This window comes from Trichosurus vulpecula, chromosome 8 (assembly GCF_011100635.1).
Source record: "Trichosurus vulpecula isolate mTriVul1 chromosome 8, mTriVul1.pri, whole genome shotgun sequence".
Taxonomy (NCBI): Eukaryota; Metazoa; Chordata; class Mammalia; order Diprotodontia; family Phalangeridae; genus Trichosurus; species Trichosurus vulpecula.
Genome location: NC_050580.1, coordinates 76,365,735 through 76,389,586, shown reverse-complemented (window position 1 = coordinate 76,389,586; position 23,852 = coordinate 76,365,735). Strand labels below are relative to the sequence as shown.

At 41.1% G+C, this 23,852-nt stretch overlaps 1 protein-coding gene across 1 annotated transcript in view; it reads right to left on the bottom strand.

Annotated features, from left to right (window-relative positions):
* The window catches only part of HPSE2 (heparanase 2 (inactive)), a 746,397-nt gene that overhangs the window by 280,660 nt on the left and 441,885 nt on the right, over positions 1 to 23,852 (bottom strand). Inside the window, exon 6 of the mRNA XM_036736909.1 lies at positions 5,038 to 5,085. Coding sequence (XP_036592804.1) covers positions 5,038 to 5,085 — 48 coding nt within the window. The remainder of the gene's footprint in view (positions 1 to 5,037; positions 5,086 to 23,852) is intronic.

Genomic DNA, 23,852 nt, shown 5'->3' with positions numbered 1-23,852 from the left:
TGGATTATGATCTCTAAGGGATGTCATTGAAGGAGTTCTGTGATGGGAGGGAAGTTTCACTAGATGACTTAGAACTTCCATTCAAAATCAAAGATGCTGTAATTCAGAGATCGATTCTGTTCTGATTTCCAACACTGAACGCTGCAGGTCAGATTTTTTAGAGTATGTCTCTGCATGGCATTTCCACTGCCCTTCCCACTCCTGCATGTCTCTTCTGGGCATAAAATTCTGGGTCTAGGAGCTCCTAATTCTTTTCTTGCCTTAGGTAAAAGAAAACAAAGACCATTACAAAGAAACATTTTGCTTGTGACAGTAAAAGCCTCCCTGTCTTTTCTGCACCTTAAGAAAGAAGGATTTTTCCATTTTTTCTTTTTGAGATTAACTCCCTCCTTCCTCCCATCTGCTTTTTGACAATTTGAAATAGAACTGCTAATAATTTCACATTAGAGCTTCAGGAACAGAAATGCTGAACACTTATTTGCATAGGATTTTCTGAAGGTTTCCTGAAACTCCCTATAGTTTTACCAAATTGAATCCAAGATCCTCTTTGAATTTGAGATTCTTGTGACTGCATTTAAATGAAACTCTGTTCAAAGCTGTAGCCTAAGTAACTCCATGACTTTAAGAACAATAAAGATAGCTTGTATTCCTATGCTGCTTCAAGATTCACAAGATATTGTCTTGACCACAAGCCCTATGGGCTTGAAGTTTCAAGTGAGTGCTAGTGACCTTGGGCCTTTATTCATTTGGCTTTTGCCACATCACAAGTCACTGCCACCAATTGAGTGGTGGGAAGACTAAGTAGTCAGGCTCCTCCAAGTGTGTGTAACTGAAGCTCAGAGGTATTTCAGTGTAAAAAAACTTGTTGTGCAGTGGACAGAGCATAGGGCCTGCAGTCAGGAAGACCTGAGTTCAAATCTTTCCACTTACTAGCTGTGTGTCTCTGGGCATGTCACTTAACCTCTGTCTGCCTCAGTTTCTTCATCTGTAAAAGGAGGACAATAATAGCACCCACCTCCCAAGGATGTTGTGAGGATAAAATGAGAGAATATTTTATTAGAGCTTTTGAAACCTTAAAGCATAGCTTAAGGTTGTTCAGTCATTTCAGTTGTGTCCAACACTTCCTGACCACATTTGGTATTTTCTTGGTAAAGATGCTGGAGTAGTTTGCCACTTCTCTCTCCAGCACATTTTACAGATGAGGAAACTGAGGCAAAGAGGGTTAAGTGACATATATATGGAGATATATATGTGTATATACATGTATAGACAGACAGAAAGACAGAGATATCCAAATAAAGCAAGGTTAAAAATTCAAGGGGAAACTTCAAACGCTAAGTGGTTTATACAGACTGCTTCATCTACTCTCTTGACATTATTTGACACAAAGGAAGTCCTAGGTTTATCTGCAATCTTATGTCAGTTTTCTGCCTGGAGCCTCTTCCCGACTGTCCCTTAGCTGATGTGGGACACTCCTACTACTATCTTTATTTAACTAGGACAGAGAGCCCTCCTGGCCTATATGCTGCAGAGGTATTTACTTTCTGATGGATCCGCTACCATTCTTCTAACTGACCAAACTGACTTTTTCATTTCCATTTTCTTGGACACTTGGCTACCCTGGACAGGTACTACTGTACAGCTATACTGCTGTACAGCAGAAAGGGCCCTTGATTTGGACGAATCTGACAAAGATTTGGATTCAAATCTATCACCCGTTACCTAGAGGACTCTGGGTAAACAATTGAATCTCTCTGACCTTACTTGCCTCATTTGTAAAATGTTGGGGATTGCACTAGTTCAGAGGTTCTTGACTTTAGGTCACAGACCCCTCTGGCAGTCTGGTGATAGCCACGGACCATTATCAGAACAATGATTTGTTGCCTACATTCTTAATGCAAGGAAATGCTAAGTTAGTTTAGTGAAAATAAAGATGTATTTTTTTCCCATCCAAGTTCACAAACTCAAGGAGTTTGTGGAGCTTTCTACAGGTAAAAAGGTAATGCCTTCTAGGCTTGGGTGATGGTCTATGCGAAGACACCGTTTCCCTACATACATGAGGTTTACCCTTGGATTCTATGTCTTGCTTCACATTATTTCACTTGCCTAGAATTCCTTGACCTACGGTGATCTTACCTAATATTCAAAGGTAAATTCATGAAGACTTCCTTGCTTATTTGTGAGGATGTGAGCTAAAATGCTCACTTTGATAAATTTTCAGGATTTAAGGGGCAAGTAACCAAGACAATGATATGAAAGACTGTGTCTCGCTCAGACTGCATTTGCACCTTGTAAAGGGTGAGCTCCTTTCATATTTAAGTGAATCATGTCGTACCTTGTAAAGGATATAAAACTTTAAGGGGGCTCATTTGCACATAATAAATTGAGGAAAGTAGCTGAGTGAAGACATGAACTCATCCCAGGGCATTAATTACCTCTGGATCCTTTTCTCTCCTTTGCATGGACCAATAGATAAGACACAGAATTAAAAACAAACAAATAAATTAGGGAGCTATGAACCCTAGAGATGCTTAGTGATCATGGGACAAATGACTATTGTCTGATTATGGCTTGTCATACAGAGATGAAGACTGGGGAATGTACTATATCACTCAGAGTTAGGGTGAGGTGTCTCATAGGGAGATCAGTATTGTCCTTGGATAAGTTGTTAAAAGGAATGGCTTAACATAAAGGGCATTAGCTTGCTGAGATGATCCTGCTCTCCCATCTCCAGCGGGACATAGTAAGATTCAGAACCAAAGTCCCAGGGGAGAAAGAGCTGGGGAGGTTTCTGCAAATCCTCCAGGAAGGGTCCCTATTCTTTTTAATGTGTTAGCTAGAGTGCTATACTTGGCTGGGGGCTCAGAGCTAGAAAAAAATTAGAGAATTATGATTCCTTTTGTTACAACTTACCAGAGCAGAGAAAGGTTGTTTATAGCAGGAAATCAATCTAGATGAAAGTCAGTAGGAGGGTGAAGAACAACCCTGCTCACCATACTACATCCCCATTGCTACCAGTCTCATAATGCTCTCTACCTCATCTGAGTTTCTGTTACCATGTTGCAGTAATTTAGGTCTCATTTGTTCTGTTTCATGTATTAATCTTGTCTCCAGAATGAGATAGTAAGCTCAATTTCTTGAAGTCACAAGGCATTTCTCAGACTTACTTTACTTCTCCTATTACTAAGTCAGATATGGGTATTGACAGATACATATTGACAGATACGTATTGACAGAATTGACCATTTAAGAATGACAAGATCTCTCTGGGTTTCAACCTTGTAAGTATGTATAGATAATGATAACTGTTCCTCCCTTGACTCATGACAATTTGTTGAAAGTTAAAAAGCTGATGTCTGCAAGTATGTGGAATTGGTTGGAAAGTGGATAAATATACAAATGTGAGATTTCACTAACAGTGCACAGTACTATTGGGCATGGTTAAAGCCACTGATTGAAAAGATTAACGATTATCAACAATAAAGCAAAAATGTCATATTCCTTCCCAAATCCACTAAGGTTCTTTTCACTTCAAGTTTAATCAACACTGCTCTTAAATTTTATCTTTCTCAAAATGAAGAATACACAAGTGTGATACAAGCAATAGCTGAGTGCCTTTGATAAGGGGGAAAATGTCAACAGTTCTTGGGTAATATTATGAGGGGGCTGAGATTGGAGAAGTATGCATCCTAACAGTCAGGGTTATGTTGAGCTAAAATCAATTCTTGGGTAATACTACGAGGGGGTCCAGGTTGGAGAAGTATGCATCCTAACAGTCAGGGTTACATTCAGCTAAAATCAAATTGAAAGTAAAGGAAACTAGATCATATGTGGGGGCTGTTGAACAGGAAACAGGGCTAGGTAGAGTTACAGAAAAATGCTCACGGTCCTATGCTACATTTAGGTTGAGCACACAGTAATGAGGTTTGAAGTGGGCTTATATACGCTCCTCATATAGGTAAAGGTATAGCGAGACATATATAGAATGTCTTCTATGAGCACTAATACAGGAAGCATCTTGATTTCATCAAAGTGAGGAGCTCCCAGTGTGATAACTCCCTCTACCAACAAAGGTTACAACCCATATCTGACTTAGTAAATCAGTCCTGGGGAGTTTCCTGAAGCAAAATGAACAGTTAACCTTAACAGAGAGGTTAATGACTTGCCCAGGGTCATACAGTTAGAAAAAGTCAGAGATACATTTTGAATCCAGGTCTTTCTGACCCCAAGTCCAGCCCTGCTTTCACTACACCATATTTCTTGATCACTATGTACTTGAAGAGATGCTTAATAAGTGTCTGTTGGATAGAATGGAATTGAATTGAATCTACCCTAGGGGAAAACTGGGCTCATTAGACAGTCAGTCCAGTCTTCTTCTTTTCTTCTCTTTCTTTGAGTTGCTGATTTTTACAAGCAGTCCATTTTTTGCCTCATTTACTTCCTGGGAGCTCTGTGCACCCATTCACTTGAGGTCACTTCATTTCCTTCCATATCATCCTTTTTGACCTGCGTGGCTCTTCACTCCACAAACTGACTCAGTCCTAAGTGCGGCTCCTGCCACTGAGACATTCAATGAGATATCACATTTTGACTCCATCGTAGGAGCAGTAAAATTACAACTTTTCCCTCATCCTTTAGCGTCCAGTTAGAATAAATGAGGAAATATATTGCTGAAGGAAATACCAGACTCGATATATTCCCTGCATTTAAGCAGCTTGGTGGTAGATAAAGAATGTTTCCTCAGAGGAAAGCTTCAGATCTCTATTCCCTGTCCACTAATGGTAGTTTAATCTAAAACAATAAATAATATCTGAGATCTGGTGAAAGTGACAGGCTGCTTGGAATAAGAACCCAGAGGATTATGAGTTAGTATTTTTCTGTCATAATAGTTGGTTCCACAATCAGTTTCAACTTTTCCTTAGAGGATGATGGATAATTTTAGGATGCTTCAGATATAAACTCAGGGAAGACTAATTTGTCTTTCTTTCTGCCACAGTTCAGCTGACATAAGGAAAAACAAGACTGATGGATACCTACTGTTGCCAGGTAACAGCATCCACAGTGCTCCCAGCTACCTTCATGAACCTAAGAAGAAAGGAAGGAAAAACCTCATGAAACGTGAAGAATTAAGTGACACAGGCAAGGGTCAAGACAAATAATACAAAAGGCAAACTGCTTTCTGGCCCAGTGCAAGACCCACAGTAAGAGTTAATGGCTCTTTCTAGGATCAATAATGGGTCCAAGTGAGGTTGGTTCTTAATCTCCATGCCTACAGGACCACAGAAGTTTGGTGTCAGAAGAGACCTCAGTGCAGCCCTGATTAAAAAGGCCTTCTATTCATCCCCAACAAGGGATCTTCCAGCTTCCCCTTGTGGACCTCAAGTGAGGGGGGAGCTGCTAACTCCCAAGATAGCCCATTCCACTTCTGGAAATCTCTAACTGTTAGGAAGTGTTTCTTTATGTCATGCCTAAATCTTACCTTGCTGCAATTTTTAGACATCAATCCTAGTTCTATCTATACTCCACCCCCTACCCCAAGCCAAGAAAAATAATTATAATCATTCACATACTAGAACTTTAAATATTTCAAGACAGCTATCAGGTACCCTCCCAAGTCTTTTCTAGATAAATGTTTCCAATTCTTACAATGGCTCCTTAAGTGGTTTGATGTTCTAGCCAGAAACTCAGAGGATCTTCCCCTCCCAGATTGATATCTTTGGGATGGTAAACTGGGCCATCGTTTTTCTCCTTTCTCTCCTAGCCCTTAGTTACTGAATGGGCATGGCCTTGGACAAACTGAGACCTGGGGAAGATCTTAATTTAGAAAGGCCAAGGTCACCCACTACATCCTTGGCCATCGCCAGTCATCTTGACCTTTGTCTTGCCACTGGACTCTGATGACTCTGGAGGAGAGAGCAAGGCTGATGACTTTGTATAGCTCTGCCTCACTCAAATCTAATTGATGTGCAAGGCAAGACACCACCCTTCTGATGTCATTGGTCTTCTTTGAGAATGAAGGCTCAACAACAAGGTATGTTTGGTACCCAGTCTTCTTGGTCCCCTGATTCCCTTCTCTTAATGCTTTCCAGCTAGTCAATATCCCTTCTAAGATATGGTTCCTAGAAGTGGTATAGTGGAACATTTGCTGAATTTGGAGGCTAAAATCCTGGGTGCAAGTCACAGCTTTGCCTCTTGCTAGCTAGATGACTTTGGTCACCTAACATAACATATTTAGGCCTTGGTTTCTTCAACTTGAAGATGAAAGGATTGGACTAGATGAATTTGATGTTCTCTTCCAGTTCTAAATCTATGATTCTATTATCCTTCTCTCGATGAAGCCAAACCTGGGCAGAGTACAAGAGGACCTCACCCCTATGCTCTACACCCTACTTTTCACTACAGCTTAAGATCGTGCTCACTTCATTTGGCTTTCATGGTTCTCTCTTGGCTCATATGTGATTCCTATTGCAGTTTACTGAAAGCCCAGTTTCTGCCAAGTTACTCACCCTGGGAGTCTCAAACCTTCTCACTCCCTTTTCACATCCTGTTCCACTTTACCTCTGCTTTTCTTAAGTTACAACCTCTACCTTCTAAACATCAATGAACATGTGAGATACCACAGCTCTTCAATTTCATGACGCCACTAAACTTCTACTTTCATTTCTCATCAATCACCCACCAGCAGGTCACAACATGGGCTTCATCATTATAAGGAGATCAGGAGATCAAAGACTTAAAGTTGAAGAGGCCTTGAGACCACCAAGCCTGACACAATAAACATATATGTAAATTTATACATGTATGTATATGTGTATGTATACACACATATATAAACAGAGGGACAGAAAGATTAAATAATTTGTCCAACATCACATAAGTTTGTTGTTGTTGCTGCTGCTGTTCAGTTGCATCGGATTCTTCATGACCCCATTTGTGGTTTTCTTGGCAAAGATACTGGAGTGCTTTGCAATTTCCTTCTCCAGCTCACTTTACAGATGAGGAAACTGAGGCAAACTGGCTTAAGTGACTTGCCCAAGGTCACACAGCTAGGAAGTGTCCAAGGCCGGATTTAAACTCAGGAAGATGAGTCTTCCTGACTCTAAGCCTGGCACTCTATCCACTGTGCCACCTAGCTGCCCATCACATAAGCTAGAAAGTATCTAATTTGGTGCTCTATTTTCAGTCACACCATGAAATGATAAAATGTGCAATCACCTTGATTTTCTGATTTTTTTCTCCAGTCAAGCTTGGCAGTCGTAGATCAAGGCTGGAGAAATCAGTAATAATTTTGCAGCAATGAAGACACACCAGTTGGAAGTAGCAGAAGCAGGGGCAGAGAATTCTAGGATAGTAGTTAGTGAGACATCCAAGTGGCCAATTATGAAACCAAAGTTGATTATGACAGTGAGTGAGGCCAAGATGAGGTTATATGGACTGGGAGAAAGGAACTGGTTCAAGAAACTGAAGGGAGGCCATGATAACAGAAAAAATAGTTTAGTACGAGTGAGAATATGAAGGGTAAATGGATGGGAGTAGACTTCACAGAATCTGGGTGTTGGAGATGATATGAATCTGGAAATCTGGTGAGTTCTAGTATGTGGCCATGTTCCTTTGTGGTTGAAATGGGATGAAGAAGGTTGAGGAAGGGAGAAGTCAGGTTGCTCCAGAGGACGTGAACACAGGATGAGGGTAAGGATGGATTTGAGATACAAGCATCACTGGGTCCTTGGAAGCCATCATTTCATCCTGTCGTCTCCTCAAACTCCCATCTTATAGGTCTCTCTCTCTTCTCTTTCACAGCAAACTCCTGAAATTGTTTACAGTCATTGCTTTTATTTCATTACCATCTACTCGATTCTCAATCCTATGTGCTCTGGCTCCAGAATGCATTCACCAAGAACAAACTCCTCTCTTCCAGGTTATCAATGATTTTTAATCAAAACTGAGCCTGGAATTTGAAAGACATGAGTTCAAATCTGGCCTCAGACACTCATAAGCTATTTGATCCTGGGCAAGTCACTTAAATCTCTGCCTGCCTCAATTTCCCCAATTATAAAATAGGGAAAATAGTATCATCCATCTCCCAAGATTGCTGTGAGGATAAAATAATATAATCTCTGTAAAATGCTTAGTTCAGTGCCTGACACATAGCAAGTACCTAATAAATTCGTGTTTCTTTGCTTAACTGCTTTTTTCTAGGGACATTTTTACTTTGAGAAAGTATAAATACTGAAAAAAAATTGAATTATGAATTATTTTAGACTGAACAGTGAATACACTTTCTTTTAAACACAAGATGATCGTCTTTTGCTACTCAGCCTTTACTCATCACAGGAATAGTACAATTTTCACAAATTGGAAAATTCAAAATTCACAAAATTAGAAAAAAAAATTCAAAAATTTGTTTGTTGTAGGTTTCCTCTTACTGACTTTTGAACCAGTGGTTCATAGATAAATACCTGTTCCACTTGTCTAGTCTGAACGTGCAGGGCCCACTGGCAGGAGCATATCCCTTTACCACTGTAGTGATAAGAAACAGAAAACTTACTGCTTTCCATACTCAAAAGGCTCAGGGCACTGGGAATCAGAGCAAATAAAAAGCTGGAAAGAAGTGAGAACCCATGGCCTCAGCCTACAGAAAGCAACAGGTTAGCATTGTCTAAGGGGAACTCAAAGGACCTGAAGATGCCCTGAGAAATTGTTCCTAAGATCCTGGTGCCCAATGGAAGGGTTTATCTGGAGTTTTGAAGGAAAAGAGAGAGGGCAGTTATCATTGACCCTGAATGTGAGATGGGGAGAAAGCCTTCCACCTCTGGGAAGGATAGGTTTAGCAGAAGAGTGAAATATTAGGATTAGGTAGAATAACTATTGGATATAAGAAATTCTAAGAATGGAGATTTGGGAGGGGATCTTCAATGAGAAAAGTGATGAACAAAGGTGATAGATAGCCAATGAACACGGTCTAAGAACTGTCTTTTTTAATTTTGAGGATCAAAGGTAGGTAGCAGACGGATGGGTGGAAAAGGCCTTTATTAAGTGCTTACGATGTTTCAGGAGCCATGCTAAATGCTGATGAAACAAAACTGAAACATTTGAGTCCACATACTCAAGTAGCTTACAATCTAATACAGAAAGTCAACACATATAGAGGACTGCTGGCCAGGGAAGGGGATTTTGGTCTAGGGATCATAGGGATGGCAGGTAGAGCCATAAGGCAGTTACCTGATACTCCATTTCTAGAAACAGTGATGCTGATCCTCAGAGATTGTTGGAAACCTCCATTTTGGAAAAGAGTTAATGTCACAGTAGAGAGAACTGAATGTTAGTGGATACAAATTAGAACAAAGACATAGAAGATGGGGATACTAAAAAAGTACAATAAAGATTGAAGTAGGATTCTATTTTATAATCATTACTAAACAAAACAGAAAAAAGTTTAGAATAGCTTAGAAGTAGATGATGGATGAAGAAAAGGATGGAGGGGCTCGGGGACAATACTAGATGTAACATTATTACTGGTACTGATTGAGCTGAAGTGGACTTGGAACATAAACATACTGACTAATGAGAATGCCACTGTGTATATGTTTGTATGAAATGACCGTCACGCCAATGGGCTACATGCTAAATGACAAAGTAGGACTGAATGCTCACATTCAAGTTACTCCAACCTCCCCCCCAGGGCCAGGAGTAGAATTTTGGGGAAACAAACTAACAAGCAGAGATGACTCAAGTGAGACTCAGGAGCCCGGAGCAGCAGGGCGCTGCCAACGATAAGTAGGTAATTCAGGGCAGTGGGGCAGCGGGTGGTAGTGGTGGTGGCAATAGTATTCCAGGATCTTAAGACCTGTAGCTTTACTTGGCATCCACTATAAAGGTGAAGTGCCTCAGATACAGAAACAGCGTAGGCTCTGTATCTGTAGAGGTGATCGACCTGGGACTTCAACCTGCCTCTCTCAGGGTGCATCTGAGAGCCTTAGCTTCTGTCTGTTATTCAGTCATTTCAGTTGCATCGAACTCTTTGTGACCCCATTTGGGGTTTTCTTGGCAAAGGTACTCCAGCCCATTTGATGGATGAGGAAACTGAGGCAAACAGGGTTAAGCGACTTGCCCAGGGTCACATGGCTAGTGAGTATCTAAGGCTAGATTCTCAACTTCTACACAGTGGAGCTAATCTTTCCTTGCTGAAAAGTGTTTAAATTGACCTGAAGATTAAAAGTATGGCCTAGCTGCATTCATATTTTATAACCTATGTACATTCATTCTTGAATTCCTTCTGACCCAATATTTCAAGGCAAAATTGCCTAGTTTGCCTTTATAGCAACGTAAGACCTGCCTGGCTGGAAGGCTATTTTATAGTGAACTCTGAAGGGAATGTCACTACTCAATGCATATTTGTATGAAAGTCACCACTGGGCCACAAGGTCCCATAACCACCCTCAGCAAAACAGGCCTATTCCTAGCATACGGAAGCATTTCTTCATTGAGTTATTTTGAAGGGGAGGGAGAAGAGATCATCTGCAAATACTGTCAAGTGAAACACACATCTCCAAGTGCTGCAAGGATGACCACACACATCCTCCAACGTCAGATTTATTGCGAAGCAAGTCTTCAGGTTTTAGATGTTAGTGTAGATGGCAACACCTTGCTGATGGGAGCAGTTCAGAAAATGAGGCTGACTAGACCCAGTCCCAGATGGCAAAAGCTGCGGTTGGTGAATTTCAGAGTTTTCTGTTTTTAAATTATTGCTATTATTATTCCCTTCCTGCAATTGAGACTCGGATGACACGAGTCTAGAAAGCACAGGAACTCATCTGTAACACGGAGGAAACACCATCTGTAATAGCTAAGGATCAAGGGAGATAATGTATATAAAGTGCTTTGTAGACTTTCATGCTAAGGAGCAGAGAGTCACAGATTCAGAGCAGGAGGGGACCCCAGAGATCCCTGCCCCTTCATTTTACAAAGGAGGAACATGAACCCTAGAAAGATTAAGCAACTTGCCCAAGGTTGCACGGGTAATAAGGAGCAGAAGCGGGACGGGAAGCTAGGATGCCTGATTCCAAAACCAGAGCTGTCTGCGCTGTGCCTGGTAGCCTATTCTCTTTGCTGTGACTTTATTTCGACATAATGTTGCTGGACCCTTTTGGTTTATGTTTCTGTCTGTTTCTCATAAACTAACACACGTTAAGAGACATAGCTTCCTAAGACCTATAAGCAGTGAACTCTTTTTAAATCAATCAACATTTATTAAGCACCAGTAGTAGTACATGCTAGACCCCAGGGAATACAAAGACATAAATGAAATAATTCTTACCTTCAAGGGGCTTACATTCTACCTGAGTTTGCAACAAAAATGTACAATGTCTTGCTGCAAATTCAATTCATGACTTGAAATTACTGTGTCAAAAAATACTTTCATGTCAAATATTATTATATAAACAAACTAGGCTACACATTCCTAAATCATTGGAGCAACATTAGCTCCTAAAACCCGCTTTTGTAAAAGTTGTTCAGTCGTGTCCGATTCTTCATGACCTCATGGACCGTACTGTCCATGGGGTTTTCTTGGCAAAGATGCTGGAATGGTTTGCCATTTCTTTCTCCAGTGGATTAAGGCAAGCAGAGGTTAGGTGACTTGCCCATGGTCACAAAGCTAGGTGTGCAAAGCTAGATTTGAACTCAGTTATTCCTAACTCCAGGCCCAGCTCTCTATCCGCTGAGCCATCTAACTGCCTCCTATTAACAAAAGTACTCTAAAAGTATCCCAAATTTCCATTTCTTTCCCCTTCCAAATATCCCTCCTCCTATTCAAACATCCCTTCTATCCATCCCACATGAACTATGATATTCTAAGCATGTAACATGTCCAAGTGAAATCCATTACTATCATGTGGCAAAATTTGGACAATACAAGGAAAGAACATCCATTCTGAATAAGTTCCAGAAAGGAATATTTGTATTTGTGCTCTAGAAATGGGAAATGTAAGGATGGAACATTAGCTTCTAAAGATAGAGAGCCACTGTTGTGGAAGAAAAATGTTCTAATAACAGCTGAGCAGGGGAAAAAATGGAGCTAGAGATAGAAGGAAGTAGAAAAAGAGAAACCAAGGATCAGGGAGTAGAATGGTCAACCTGTAGGAAGAGAAGTCAAAAGACTGGAGGAAAGGTGACACAGTGTGGGCTTAATAGCAGGAACAAATTTTCCATTATCTCTAGACTAGGGAAAATGGTTAGGACTGAGCCTAATCTCTTCCACAGATCGCCTACACCCTGCCATATCCATAGTGAATGAAAAGAGGAAAGTCCCAAGAACAAGGCCCATTCTAACTTCTGACCCTCTCAAACACATTCTCTGGTCTTTACCCATTTCTAGCTTGGCTACTGTAAAAACTGTTTTCTTCGGCATTGATCATGTCTTCTTTAAGTGGAATAAGTTGGGGGACCAATCGGAAGAAATATTGAGCAAGGAAAAAGAGAGAAACATAACCTAGTGGGAAAGAGAAAAAGAATTCATCTTTCTCAAACATCCAGAAGCAAGCTTATCGCAGCTCCAGGGTTAGATAATTAGTAGAATGAAGAAAAAGGCAGGAAAGGAACCAGGCTGAAAAGAAGTCAGAAACAGGAGAGAACATAAGAGAAAGTGCCTAGAGAAAGGCAAATGGGGTCTGCAGATAATAAGAAAAGTGAGGAGTCTGCATAAACCAGAGGAAGCTAACTGAGAAGCAGTAGAGTCCCCTGATGTAGGGAAAAACCAGGGCTCTGAAAGGGTTATCAAAAGTACAGCTGTCACTGACCATGTGACACAGAGTCATCACCCAAGCTCTTCAGTGTTTTCTATGCTTGAGACCTCAGGCAGCTTGCAGTACAGTCTGTTACATAAAGATTCCGCCAAGATACAAACATTGTAAATATAGGAAAACAGCCCCAGACACATAGGGAAGCTGTCCAGGATCCAGGGGCTAGGAGTCCTGTTTTGCCACAAAAAGTCTAATCTCCTCTCTTGCTTTCCCTCCTATTAAGATGATCAGGAAAAAGGCCAGTTTAGGAACTGGCCCAAGCCTAGAAATTGTGGATTTCTGCTTTCATCCAATACCTTCAGACAACTTCAAAAGCAGAACAAAGTTGATAAGAAGGTTCAATCATTTGCTGGCTTCTGCATGTGTCTACTATATATCTACCTTGTTTATGGCTTCCTTAGGATGAAGTGACATTAATGACTGGCTTCCTGTTCCCACGGCTGAACTGCTGTGCCTCCTTGACTATGGTAAAAAGTGTGCCCAGAGAGGGAACTTCAAAGAAAAGTAAGAATAAAAATGTCATGAAGAAGACATATGATAGGAATAAAAAAGATGAGCTGTTTGCATGATCAGATCAAGGTCAGGTGGGGAGCCAAGTCCACGGGTATCCTCATGAAGTCAGGAGAAGTAGAAGAGAGACTCTAGCCAAATTGGTAGACTCCCTGTGATGAACTCATGGGAGGACACTGCCAAGATGGGCAGGTGTGGATGGGTTATGGGCTACATCTTGGGAGGGTGCCTCTGAATTCATATTCACAGATCCATTTGAGAGGATTAGGAGAGGAATAATGATGCAATGGAAAGAATCCTGGGATAGAGCCAGGAGAAAACAGGGCTCTTGTTCCTCCTTTAAAATTGGTGGGATCACAGGCAAATCACCTAATTTCACTGAGCCTGAGTTTCCTCATCTGTAAAACAAATACATAGTCAATCCTCAACTTTCACAGTGGTGATATTCCAAGAAAATGGCACAAAAGTAAAAAAAAATGTGAACCTTAATGAACTGAACTCATGGGAAATAGGGGGTGAGGTTATTCCAACCACCCCAAACTGTAATCTTTTGCTAGAGATTGCTGAAAATACACTTTTCTCATATACAGTTGTTTATAAAAAACATTAATCCTGATGATAAGTGCTTTTCATAACACAATAACCATAAAATAATCCATAAAATGCAGTACACAAAATAAAATTGATAACATGCAAGACATTTTTTCTTGCTAGTAATTCCCTAGAATTCTGTGACCTTTTGTGTTAACATCTCAATGAAAAAACATTCATTTCAGAAAATATTCACTTTTCATAAAACATGAAATCTATAGTATTATAAATACTTTCTTCCTGTTTGTGGATATGACAAATCATCAATTCCTTAATACCAAATTCATGGTCAATAGCAGCTACAGATATTCCAGTGTAAAGTATATCTACCACCTTTATTTTCTCACTAAGCCACATCACTGACTTGGCCCACTTGGGCTTAGAGCCTGGAGGACTTGCACTATGCTTTGGGGGCATAACTGCAACACAAAACTCGAGTTTTAAAGGCAAACAATGAAAATATGCAATGGATACATGGCCAGTTCTTGACTCTATAATGATAGGGTGAAGAAGAGCAGCAAAGCACCTAGTAGGACACCAGCCACTCCACAAACTTGTCCTGCATCATGCCTCTCTTTTTTTTTTCTCTACTGCGCGTAGCCGTGAACTGTGCATGGTTGCCAGTGTTAAGTTTACTCATAAAATCATAAGAATGTTTGAAGTCACGAAAGTTAAACATGCCAATGTTGAGGATTGACTGTAATTACAATCACATTTACCTCACAGAGTTGTTGTGAATCTAAAATGAGACAGATTATGTAAAGTGCTTTGCAAATGCTTAAAGAGTCACAGAGTAAAAGCAGTAGTGGTAACCGGCATTTATACAGCGCTTTAAGGTTTACAAAGTGCTTTACATACATCAGCTCACTTGATCTTCCCAATAACCCTTGGAGGTAGGTATTATTATAACCCCATTTCACAGGTGAGGAAACTGAGGCTAATAAGTGACTTGACCAGTGAGGTCAAAGTCACAGCTAGAAAACATCTGAAACAAGAGATATTTCAGGTGTCTTCTTGAAGATGTATCTTGTTTGAAGGGTCATTTTCAAACAAGAATTTGAACTCAGGTCATCTTGATTCCAGGTTCAGTGCTCTATCTACTTCATCATCTAATGGCTAGTAGTAGTAGTAGTAGTAGGTCTTTGTGATTCCAGTCCAATGCTCATTCCATTTCACCATCTAGCTGTCAGTAGTAATGGTGGTAGTAGTAGTAGTAGTATATCTCACTAATGCCTTGGAAACCTTTTATAAGAGGAAGACTAATTCTTCAAAATGGGTTGGAACGAAGGAAAATCATTCACAGATATTGGTAGCAACCACCTAGAGCCTTGAATCCTAAGTGGCTTGAACAGAAAAAAAACCAGATGACTAACTTCCACACAGCTGCAAAATTCTCAGCCAGAAAAATATGAACGATGGAATAACATACAGACTTCTACTGTCAGAAAGGGAAACAGGAGTGAAATACCGCTGGGAAGCTGACATTCAGGTGAGGTTCTAGCATCATCAGGGGGTCCCTGAGCATCCCAGTGTATTCCCTTGCTTGGAATGGGGCCACTAGATGTGGAAGTGAAGGACCACACAGAGCTTGGGAGTCATGTTTTTCAGACAGATACCCAAATCTGCTGCCTAAGTAGTGGGGAGGAGAGGATACAGGACTTTCAAAGATCAGATGCCCAATAAAGTCAGGACTCTGGTGACAAGATATAGTGGGTGGTCCTCTTAAGAATAACAATAGAGTGTTCAAGGCTCAGCTATGCAAAGGGATGGGAACTTTTCAGTCAAAGATAGGAGACAGAAGAAACCAGGCACCTGTAATGAGGGAGACAGACGACGGCTCTAGGAGATGGTTTAGCATTTGGTCATCTTCTCCTTTGGAGCTGAATCACCGCTATAAATAAAAGTAAAATATCTCTTTACATTTCTAGAGTTCCTTTCATCCCCAAGGATCCCCAAATCTGGGTGAATTTCTTTCTTTTTGTTATCCACCTGCATGCATGACGTGCCTGAAATATTGTCAGGCCTTCTCCCTGAGGGGGTATCACAGCTCTCTCTTATAATAAAGCACATCTTTATTCATAGCCTTATGGGTTTATTTCCCTCTCTCAGACTTCAGAGTGTGACCCAGAAAGCTGTGTTCTGAATCTTGCTCCCAGGAAAGAGGATAAATCCTGCACAATCGGTAGCATATGCCTTAAAGATTGCATGTTTCAGAGTCAAGAAGGGTAAGCTTTCTCCCTTTGTCTATAGGCAGGATCTACAATTCTGTAAAATAACCTATTTAATTCCAGAAACCTTGGTTAGACTTCAGAACTATTTTGAAGTCCATGGTGACTATATATATGTATATGTATATATATATACACACACACAGACACACACACACACACGTGTGTGTGTGTGTATATATGTGTGTGTGTATATATATGTGTGTGTGTGTATATATATCTATATCTATATATCTATATCTATATCTATATCTATATCTATATCTCAAAAGAAGGCTTAATTTGAGATCACAAGACCTGGGTTCAAATTGTGACTCAGCTAGCTGTCTGCCACCACATCATTCCATCCATCTAAGGAGCCTGGTTGGTTGCTTCTTGCTTGATTGAGAAGCACCAACCCCCCCTCCCCCCACCCAATGCCCAGAGGCAACCTCTACTTGATATTCTCTTGGTATCTTCTTTCCTTCCTCCTCAGTCTTTCAGCAAACGTTGTTACTCTCTGTAAGCATGTTCCATAGTTTTCTGAGAAGTGGAGACTTTTTTCCTACTAGCTTACAATCCACTTTGTATATTCTCTCTCTCTCTGTCTCTCTCTCTCTCTGACTCTCTCTATTTTTTCTCCCTTCTCTCTCTGTAACTCCTCTGTCTATTTTTCCTCTTTACCTCCCCCCACATATCTCTGTCTCATTTTTTCTGTCTCTCTATCTCCCCTCCCCCTATCTCTGTCTCTCTCTTTTTCCTCTCTCCCTCTGTCTCTCTCCCCCCGGCTCCCATAGTCCTTGCAAAGAGAATGAAGAAGAGATCTGAGTCTTCTGCTGGCTTTTGCATGTGTCTAATATGTATATATCTAGATATAAAGACAAACAAATACACATCCACAGGTTGACATGCTGGCATAGTGAAAAGGCTGTAATTCAGAGACTGGGTTTGAGGTCAGACTCTGCAACTTAAAAAAAACACACATGGTTTTGAGCAAATCACAACCTTTCTGAGTCTCAGTTTCCTTATCTGTTAAAAAAAATAGAGACTAATCACCAAAAGATGATTTTTCTTTTGGCCACAGCAAGCCAGCAAAGTCATTTACAAAGGCAGAGGAAGCCCATGAGCTTAACCAATGGTGGGGCATGTTCGCCAATTAAATCCCATACCACTTGAAATACGAAAGTGAAAACCCACACAAAGTCCAGATGCGGAGACAGTTAGGTCCCAAGACCATCCTGGTTTCTAATTCTGGCCAATAGTTCCTTTTACCCGATTACCTGAGCAGTTCATAATCTCTCTCATTGATCTGGCTCCAGCTTCTCTCTCCCCTCTCCCCCTAACTTTCTACGAACTGATGTCACTTGGGTACCAAAGAAAACCAGCCACATGACTTTGGACAAGTCACCTCCCTTCTCCATGGCTAAGTTTCCTCATCGATAAAATGAGAAAGCTGCACTAAATTCCTGAAAAGGTTTCTTCCAACTCTGACACTCAATGTTGCACGGTTACGGGTCTGGGCTATTCTAGTTCTCCAAGAATCTTACATCACTTGTTAGGAGTCTTCTCATTCTCTGGCTGTTCTCATTTGGTTTGACTGGATCTAGCATTCACTTTGTCTTGTAACTAGTGGCCCTTAGACAAATTAGGAGAGACACATAGAATGAGCCACGTACAAACCTAGATGAATAATTAATTCAGAGACACGCACACCCTCAGGCACACATCTGGGGAAGGCACTTTCGCTTAGCAAGCCCAGGCAAGATGGCATCATCTCCATTTCATAGATAAGGAAATCCAGAGGCACACATCTGGATGACTCACATTACCAAATGGGGGTTGTTGTAACCAGTGGTGGAGCTAGGACTTGCATGGGGTCTTCTGATTGTCACCCTAAGGTTCCTTCCACCGTGCTACATTATAGTTCGCCCCCTGCCCCCAGTATCAGGGTGTGGGCAGCTCATACTGCTCTGAGGGGATTTTTAACTTTTCAGTGGCAAGCACTATATAGTAAGGCTTAATTTATTGTTTTGTTGAATGCCTACACCAATTAATTCTGCTGCCTTCCCTATCTTAATTATTTCCTATATATAGCTTGCATGTATATATTTGTTTGCTTCTTATTTCCCTCATTACATTGTGAACTCTTTGAGGGTAGGAGCACAGAGCCTGACAAGCAGCAGGCAGTTAATATGTTTGTTGACTGACTAACTGATGGTGCCAAACTCAAATAGAAACAGGGCTAGTAAACCCTGCCGGGACAAACTGACTTAGAAAACCACACACTCACATTATCTATGGTCTTTTGTATTTCCTATTTATTTTGTGAAATCCTTCCCAATTACATTGGTTCAAGAGCACTCTGGAATATTTTTGGCCTTCTCTTCAACACCTCTGCTCTAGACTGCAGAAAATGATGCAGGAAACATTAACAATGTAGATTAAATTTTAAAGTGGGTCATGTTTTAAAGTGGGCCCATTGTTAAACATTTGGGGATGAAGGGAAAGGGAATACATTTTTATATAGCACTGTGTACAAATACTAATACATTTAATGACTCATTTAATTTAGCTAACACCACTGGTTATAATTTTTTATAACTATTAGTGAAGTCTGGATTGAGGTGCTAGTCTACAATTAAAATCAGGAGAGAACCCCTCTGACGGAAAATAGGAGAAGAGAGACATATTTGGGAGGGGGGGTGGATGTAGAGCTATTAGATTTTAGGCTCCTTGAAGGCAAGACTTTATTTCACCTTTGTTTTACCACCCCACCCCACCCCACCCCCGCCCCCGAGCAATTCAATTCAGTAAATGTTTATTAAGTCTCTACCAAATCATATTGATTGATTTCTCAAGGGGCTGGAGAGTGGGAGAATTTGGAACTCAAAATTCTTTAAAAAAATGATTGTTAAGAATGTTTTTAAAAGTTCCTACCAAGAGTAAAGGCTCTAACGGGCAGCTAGGTGGCACAGTAGATAGAGTACTGGCCCTGAAATCAGGAGGACCTGAGTTCAAATTCAGCCTATGTCACTAACTAGCTGTGTGACCCTGGGCAAGTCACTTAACCCAATTGCCTCCAAAAAAAAAGGAGTATAGGCTCTAGGCAACAGCACATAGTAGGGGCTTAATAAATGTCTGTTGAACTAGACTAAAGAGCAATCAGCAATATTCACCAATGGAGAACAAAAAATTCCCATAGTCAATGCCTGCTCCTACTGATGAGCCCACACCAGCTGTTTGGAAGCTTTATTCTGTCTCCAGGGACAGTAGGACAGCAGTCTCTCCAATTAAGAACCCAAAAGGAAGGATTTGCTTTCTTTTCTGCTGCATTTTGGTTCAGTAGTTTATAGTTGAAACGAAACAGAGCAATTATTAGGAATAACATTGTGATAATTATTTGGTGAAGTAAATTGTCCCCAGCTGTGTATCTTCGCACTGTGCTGAGCTCGTGCAGAGGAAGCAGGTTTCTGCCCAAGCAGAGCCCTACACCATCCTCAGGACACTGACAGCGCTGAGCCCCTCCCGCCCTCCCCGCTAGCTCTACTCTTGTCTGCCCTCTGAGCTGGGCCCAAGACAGGCTCTGCTCTCACATGCCAAGAGGCCACGACCTGAATCAACCACACAGCAAGGTCCTGCTCGCCCTCTGGCAGGAGATATTGGCTTGTTCTCCACGTGAAGGATTAGAGAACAAGGGGCCCAGAGGACCTTTTATAAAACTGTCAAGAATAGGGAGACCCTCAGCCAGAGAGCAAGGAACCAATCAGAATAGGCTCCTGAGGGGCAGTATGGTACACTGGAAAGAACCTGTTCAGGAAAGACCAGGGTTGGAATTCCACTTCTGACACTTGTTTAGCTGTGTGCCTATGGTCAAGTCACTTCAAGTCTTGGAGCCTCCTCATCTTTCACGATAATGTTTATAGTTCCTAATAGGGTGACTATCAGGATTGGATGGGATGAAGACATGGAAAGTTCCTGGCAAATATTAAAGTGGTATCAATGCCATCTATTGTGCCAACTGTGCCAACTCAGGGCCGTCTTGCCCAATAGCATTTTGTAGACAACATCACCCTGGGGAATGCTAGGAACCATGAGTATACATAGAATAATGACATGTATTAAGGGCATCAAATGAGCCCTGAAATGCACGGGGTCTACAAGGACCTTACTATGGTCCTGGGGGCATCAGCTATTGCTTTTGGTATAGACCAGTGATTTTTTTCAGTACAGGAAGCTCCTAGCATGGAGACTCCCTTCACCAACACTGATCATCAGCTAGTGTGTGACATGAGGCCAGGTGGCTTTGGAGACAAGAGTTCTTGGCCTGAATTCAGGTAGACCTGAATATGAATTCTATCTCAAACAGCTGTTATAACCATGTGATCCTCGGTAAGACATTTAACCTCTCTCAGCCTGTTTCCTCATCTTTAAAAGGGGGATAATAATGAGATCTAAGTCACTGGGTTGTTAGATTCAAATGAGACAACATATGTAAAGCATTTTGCAAACTTTAAGTGTTGGTGATGCTGATGGTGGTGATGGTGGTGGTGGTGGTGGTGATGGTGGTGATGGTGACGCTGATACCTGGGGCACTGAGAGGTTATGAAACTCGTCCATGGTGATCCACATGATTACAGAACTTAGAATTTTAAAATACCTTACATATAACCCAGTCTTCTCCAGATGAGGAAAAGGAACCTCAAAAAAATTAACTGACGTGTAATTTTACACTAAGTGTAGTCAGGATTTAAATGTGAGTTTTCTCATTCTAAATTCAGGGCTTTTTTTAGTTCACCTCCGAATCTTATATAAGTGTGCAAGCATCATATCTGGATGAGCTAGGCTACATGTTTCTCTTTGTGCACGCACACACACACACACATACACACAGACACATGCGTGCATGCACACTCCAAAAAGTCATCATAAACAGTGGATTCATGGCAAGACATGGCAGGGTCAAGGGGACATGAAGCCTGTGCCAAGTCCCCTTTTGTCTATGTGTCCAGAACCAAGAATCTTGCCTTGTATCCACGATTCCCTCTCATTAGCTGGGAGAGTTCTGTAATACAAAGGAAGAATTGAGAGAGGGATCAGAACATTATCCCAGGAGACCCTGCTCATGTTTCGAAACACCGAACCAGTGGAGAAGCATAAATATAATTTTCTCTCATCAAATTTGAGTCTAGCACAGCATCTTGCATACAGACGGCATCTGACCAATGTTAATTCCCACAGTGCTATGGGGGATGCTTCACTCTATGCCAACATTTCAGAGCCCTCTGTGGGACAGAGAGCAAAAAGGAAAGTTCCCTCTCCTGCTTCTGTCTAGATTTCAAAGTAAGAGTGGAAGAAGAAATCAACGATTATTCAGACAATTTAATCCCACTCATCTTATTAGAAACTAATGTGAACCACAGAACGTTGGAGCTTGGGAAAGCCCTGAATGATCATCTAACCCTGGAATTTGAGGATTCATCATTTTTAAAAATAATACATGTAAAAACAATTTTAACAGATTTGTCTTTTTTTAAAAAATTGATAATTTGATTTCAAAATAATTGCTTTCCTTTGAAAATCCTATGTATTTTATTCTACTGAGGAGATGCATGACACCAACATAATCAAGAAGCCCCTGATTCTACCCCAAACTGCCCATCAATCGAGAGCTCAGGCCACTAAGCAGGTGATTAGGTGCTTTCACCCTCTCCTAAAAAGCCTTTTCTGAATAGTGGAATGGAATGGTCCAGGGTGGGTGAAGCTCATTCACTCCAAATGTTACTTTCTTCCCTTCTGGAACTTATACAGAGGCAGCTGGTAGGGTGGATAGAGAGTTGGGCCTGGATGAAGGAAGACCTGAGTTCAAATCTAGACTCAGACATTTCCTACCTGTGGGACCCTGGGCAAATCACTTAAGCTTTGTTTGCTTCAGTTTCCCCAACTATAAAATGGGTATAGTCATAGCACCTACTTCCCAAGGCTGTTGTGGGGATCAAATGCACCCCTCTTGCCTCCCCATAGTTTATTGTACCTATACTGATGACATCTCTCTATGAGCGGAAGGGATCCCCATAGGGAGAGACTATGTGTCCTCCATTAGACTTAGAAGATGCTTAGAAATTGTCATAGTACTTCATCCTTGCTGATGGATGGGAGATATTTACACATTGTCTAACAACACCAATAATGTGTATCATAAGTCTGTTTCACACATTTTAGTCCCTAGGTGCTCTCAGAAATAAAGGAAAGCCCCTAAAGGCTGGTACAAAATGCTGATCAACTGGCTTTTCTCCCTAGTTCCACTTACTTCTGAGAAAGCAGGAGCTCCTCCCGCTAATGGTTCAGATTCAAAAACAGAATCAGAAAATCTCAAACTTGAAAGGGATGTCAGATGCCATCTCACCTAACCCAGTGTTGAATAATCACCTACTCTTCAACATATTCTGCAAATGTTTGCTTGAAGACTTTTATTAAGAGGAGACTCACAACCTCCCGGAGTCCCCCATTCCATTTTGAAAGGTTCTAATTGTTTGGAAATTTGTTACTCATGCCAAGCATCTTGACAACTTCTGCCCACTGTTCCTAATTCTGCCCTCTGGAGCCAAGCAGACAAATGTAATACTTCTTTCACATGATGCTACTTTAAATACTTAGAAGACAGTTACCATGTTCCACCCACCCCCACCCCTACTGAAGTTATCTCTTTACAAACTAAACATCCTTCCTTCCTTCCTTCCTCCCTTTCTTCTTTCCCTCCTCTTTCCCTCCCTTTCTCTCTTCCCTCTCTCTTTCTTTTCTTTTGAAGACTGGGTCTTTCTATCTTTCCCAGGCTAGAAGGGCAACAGCCATTCATGGGCCCATTTCCACTACTGATTGGCATATGAGCATTGACCTCCATTTTCTTGCTGAGTTGGTTCACCTCTCCTTAGACAACCTAGTCCTCCTTTGCTTCCAATGGTTCACTATATTGGTGCTAGACTCAGTCCAGACCCTGATTCGCTTTAGCTGGCCTGCAGCTCAAAACTCCTGAGCCTAAGCAATCTGCCATCCTCAGCCTCTCCAGGAGTAGTAATTGTAGGTATGTATCACAAGGCCCAAACCTGTGACATGTAGTCAAGGCTCTTCATTATCCTGATAGCTTTCTTCTGGAAACCCTCCAACTTTTACTAGTGAGCACCTCAAAATGTAGTTTCCAGAACTGAACATACTAATACTTAAGCTAGGGTGAGTCTAGTAGGGACTATAATCTCCCAATCTGTGGATGCTAGGAATCTCTTAATATGGTCCAAGAGCAAATTAGATTTTGGGGGCTGCAAAATCACACTAGACTCATACTGAGTTTTCAGCCCACTAAAACCTACAGTCTTTTTCTAAACTGAAGCCTAGTCACAATTATCCTTATCTTATACTTCTGAAGTTGATTTCTGGAATCCAGGTGTAAGATTTTAGATTTATTTCTATTAAATTTCTCTTTATTAATGTCTTCCCCAACCTATCAAGATCTTTTGAGATCATTGATTCTGTCATCTAACAAGTCAACTACCCCTCCTACATCGATATTGGTTATCTCTAAATTTGAAAAGCATGCCTTCAGCCAATAAAAATGTCAAAGGGAACTCTGCTAGATACCTTCTTCCTTGCTGACATCCAACCACTAATTATTGTTCTTTGAATAGAGTCATTCAACAATTTTTGAATCCTTCCAATTGGACTATTGTCTAGTTCATAGCTCTTAATCTCATCC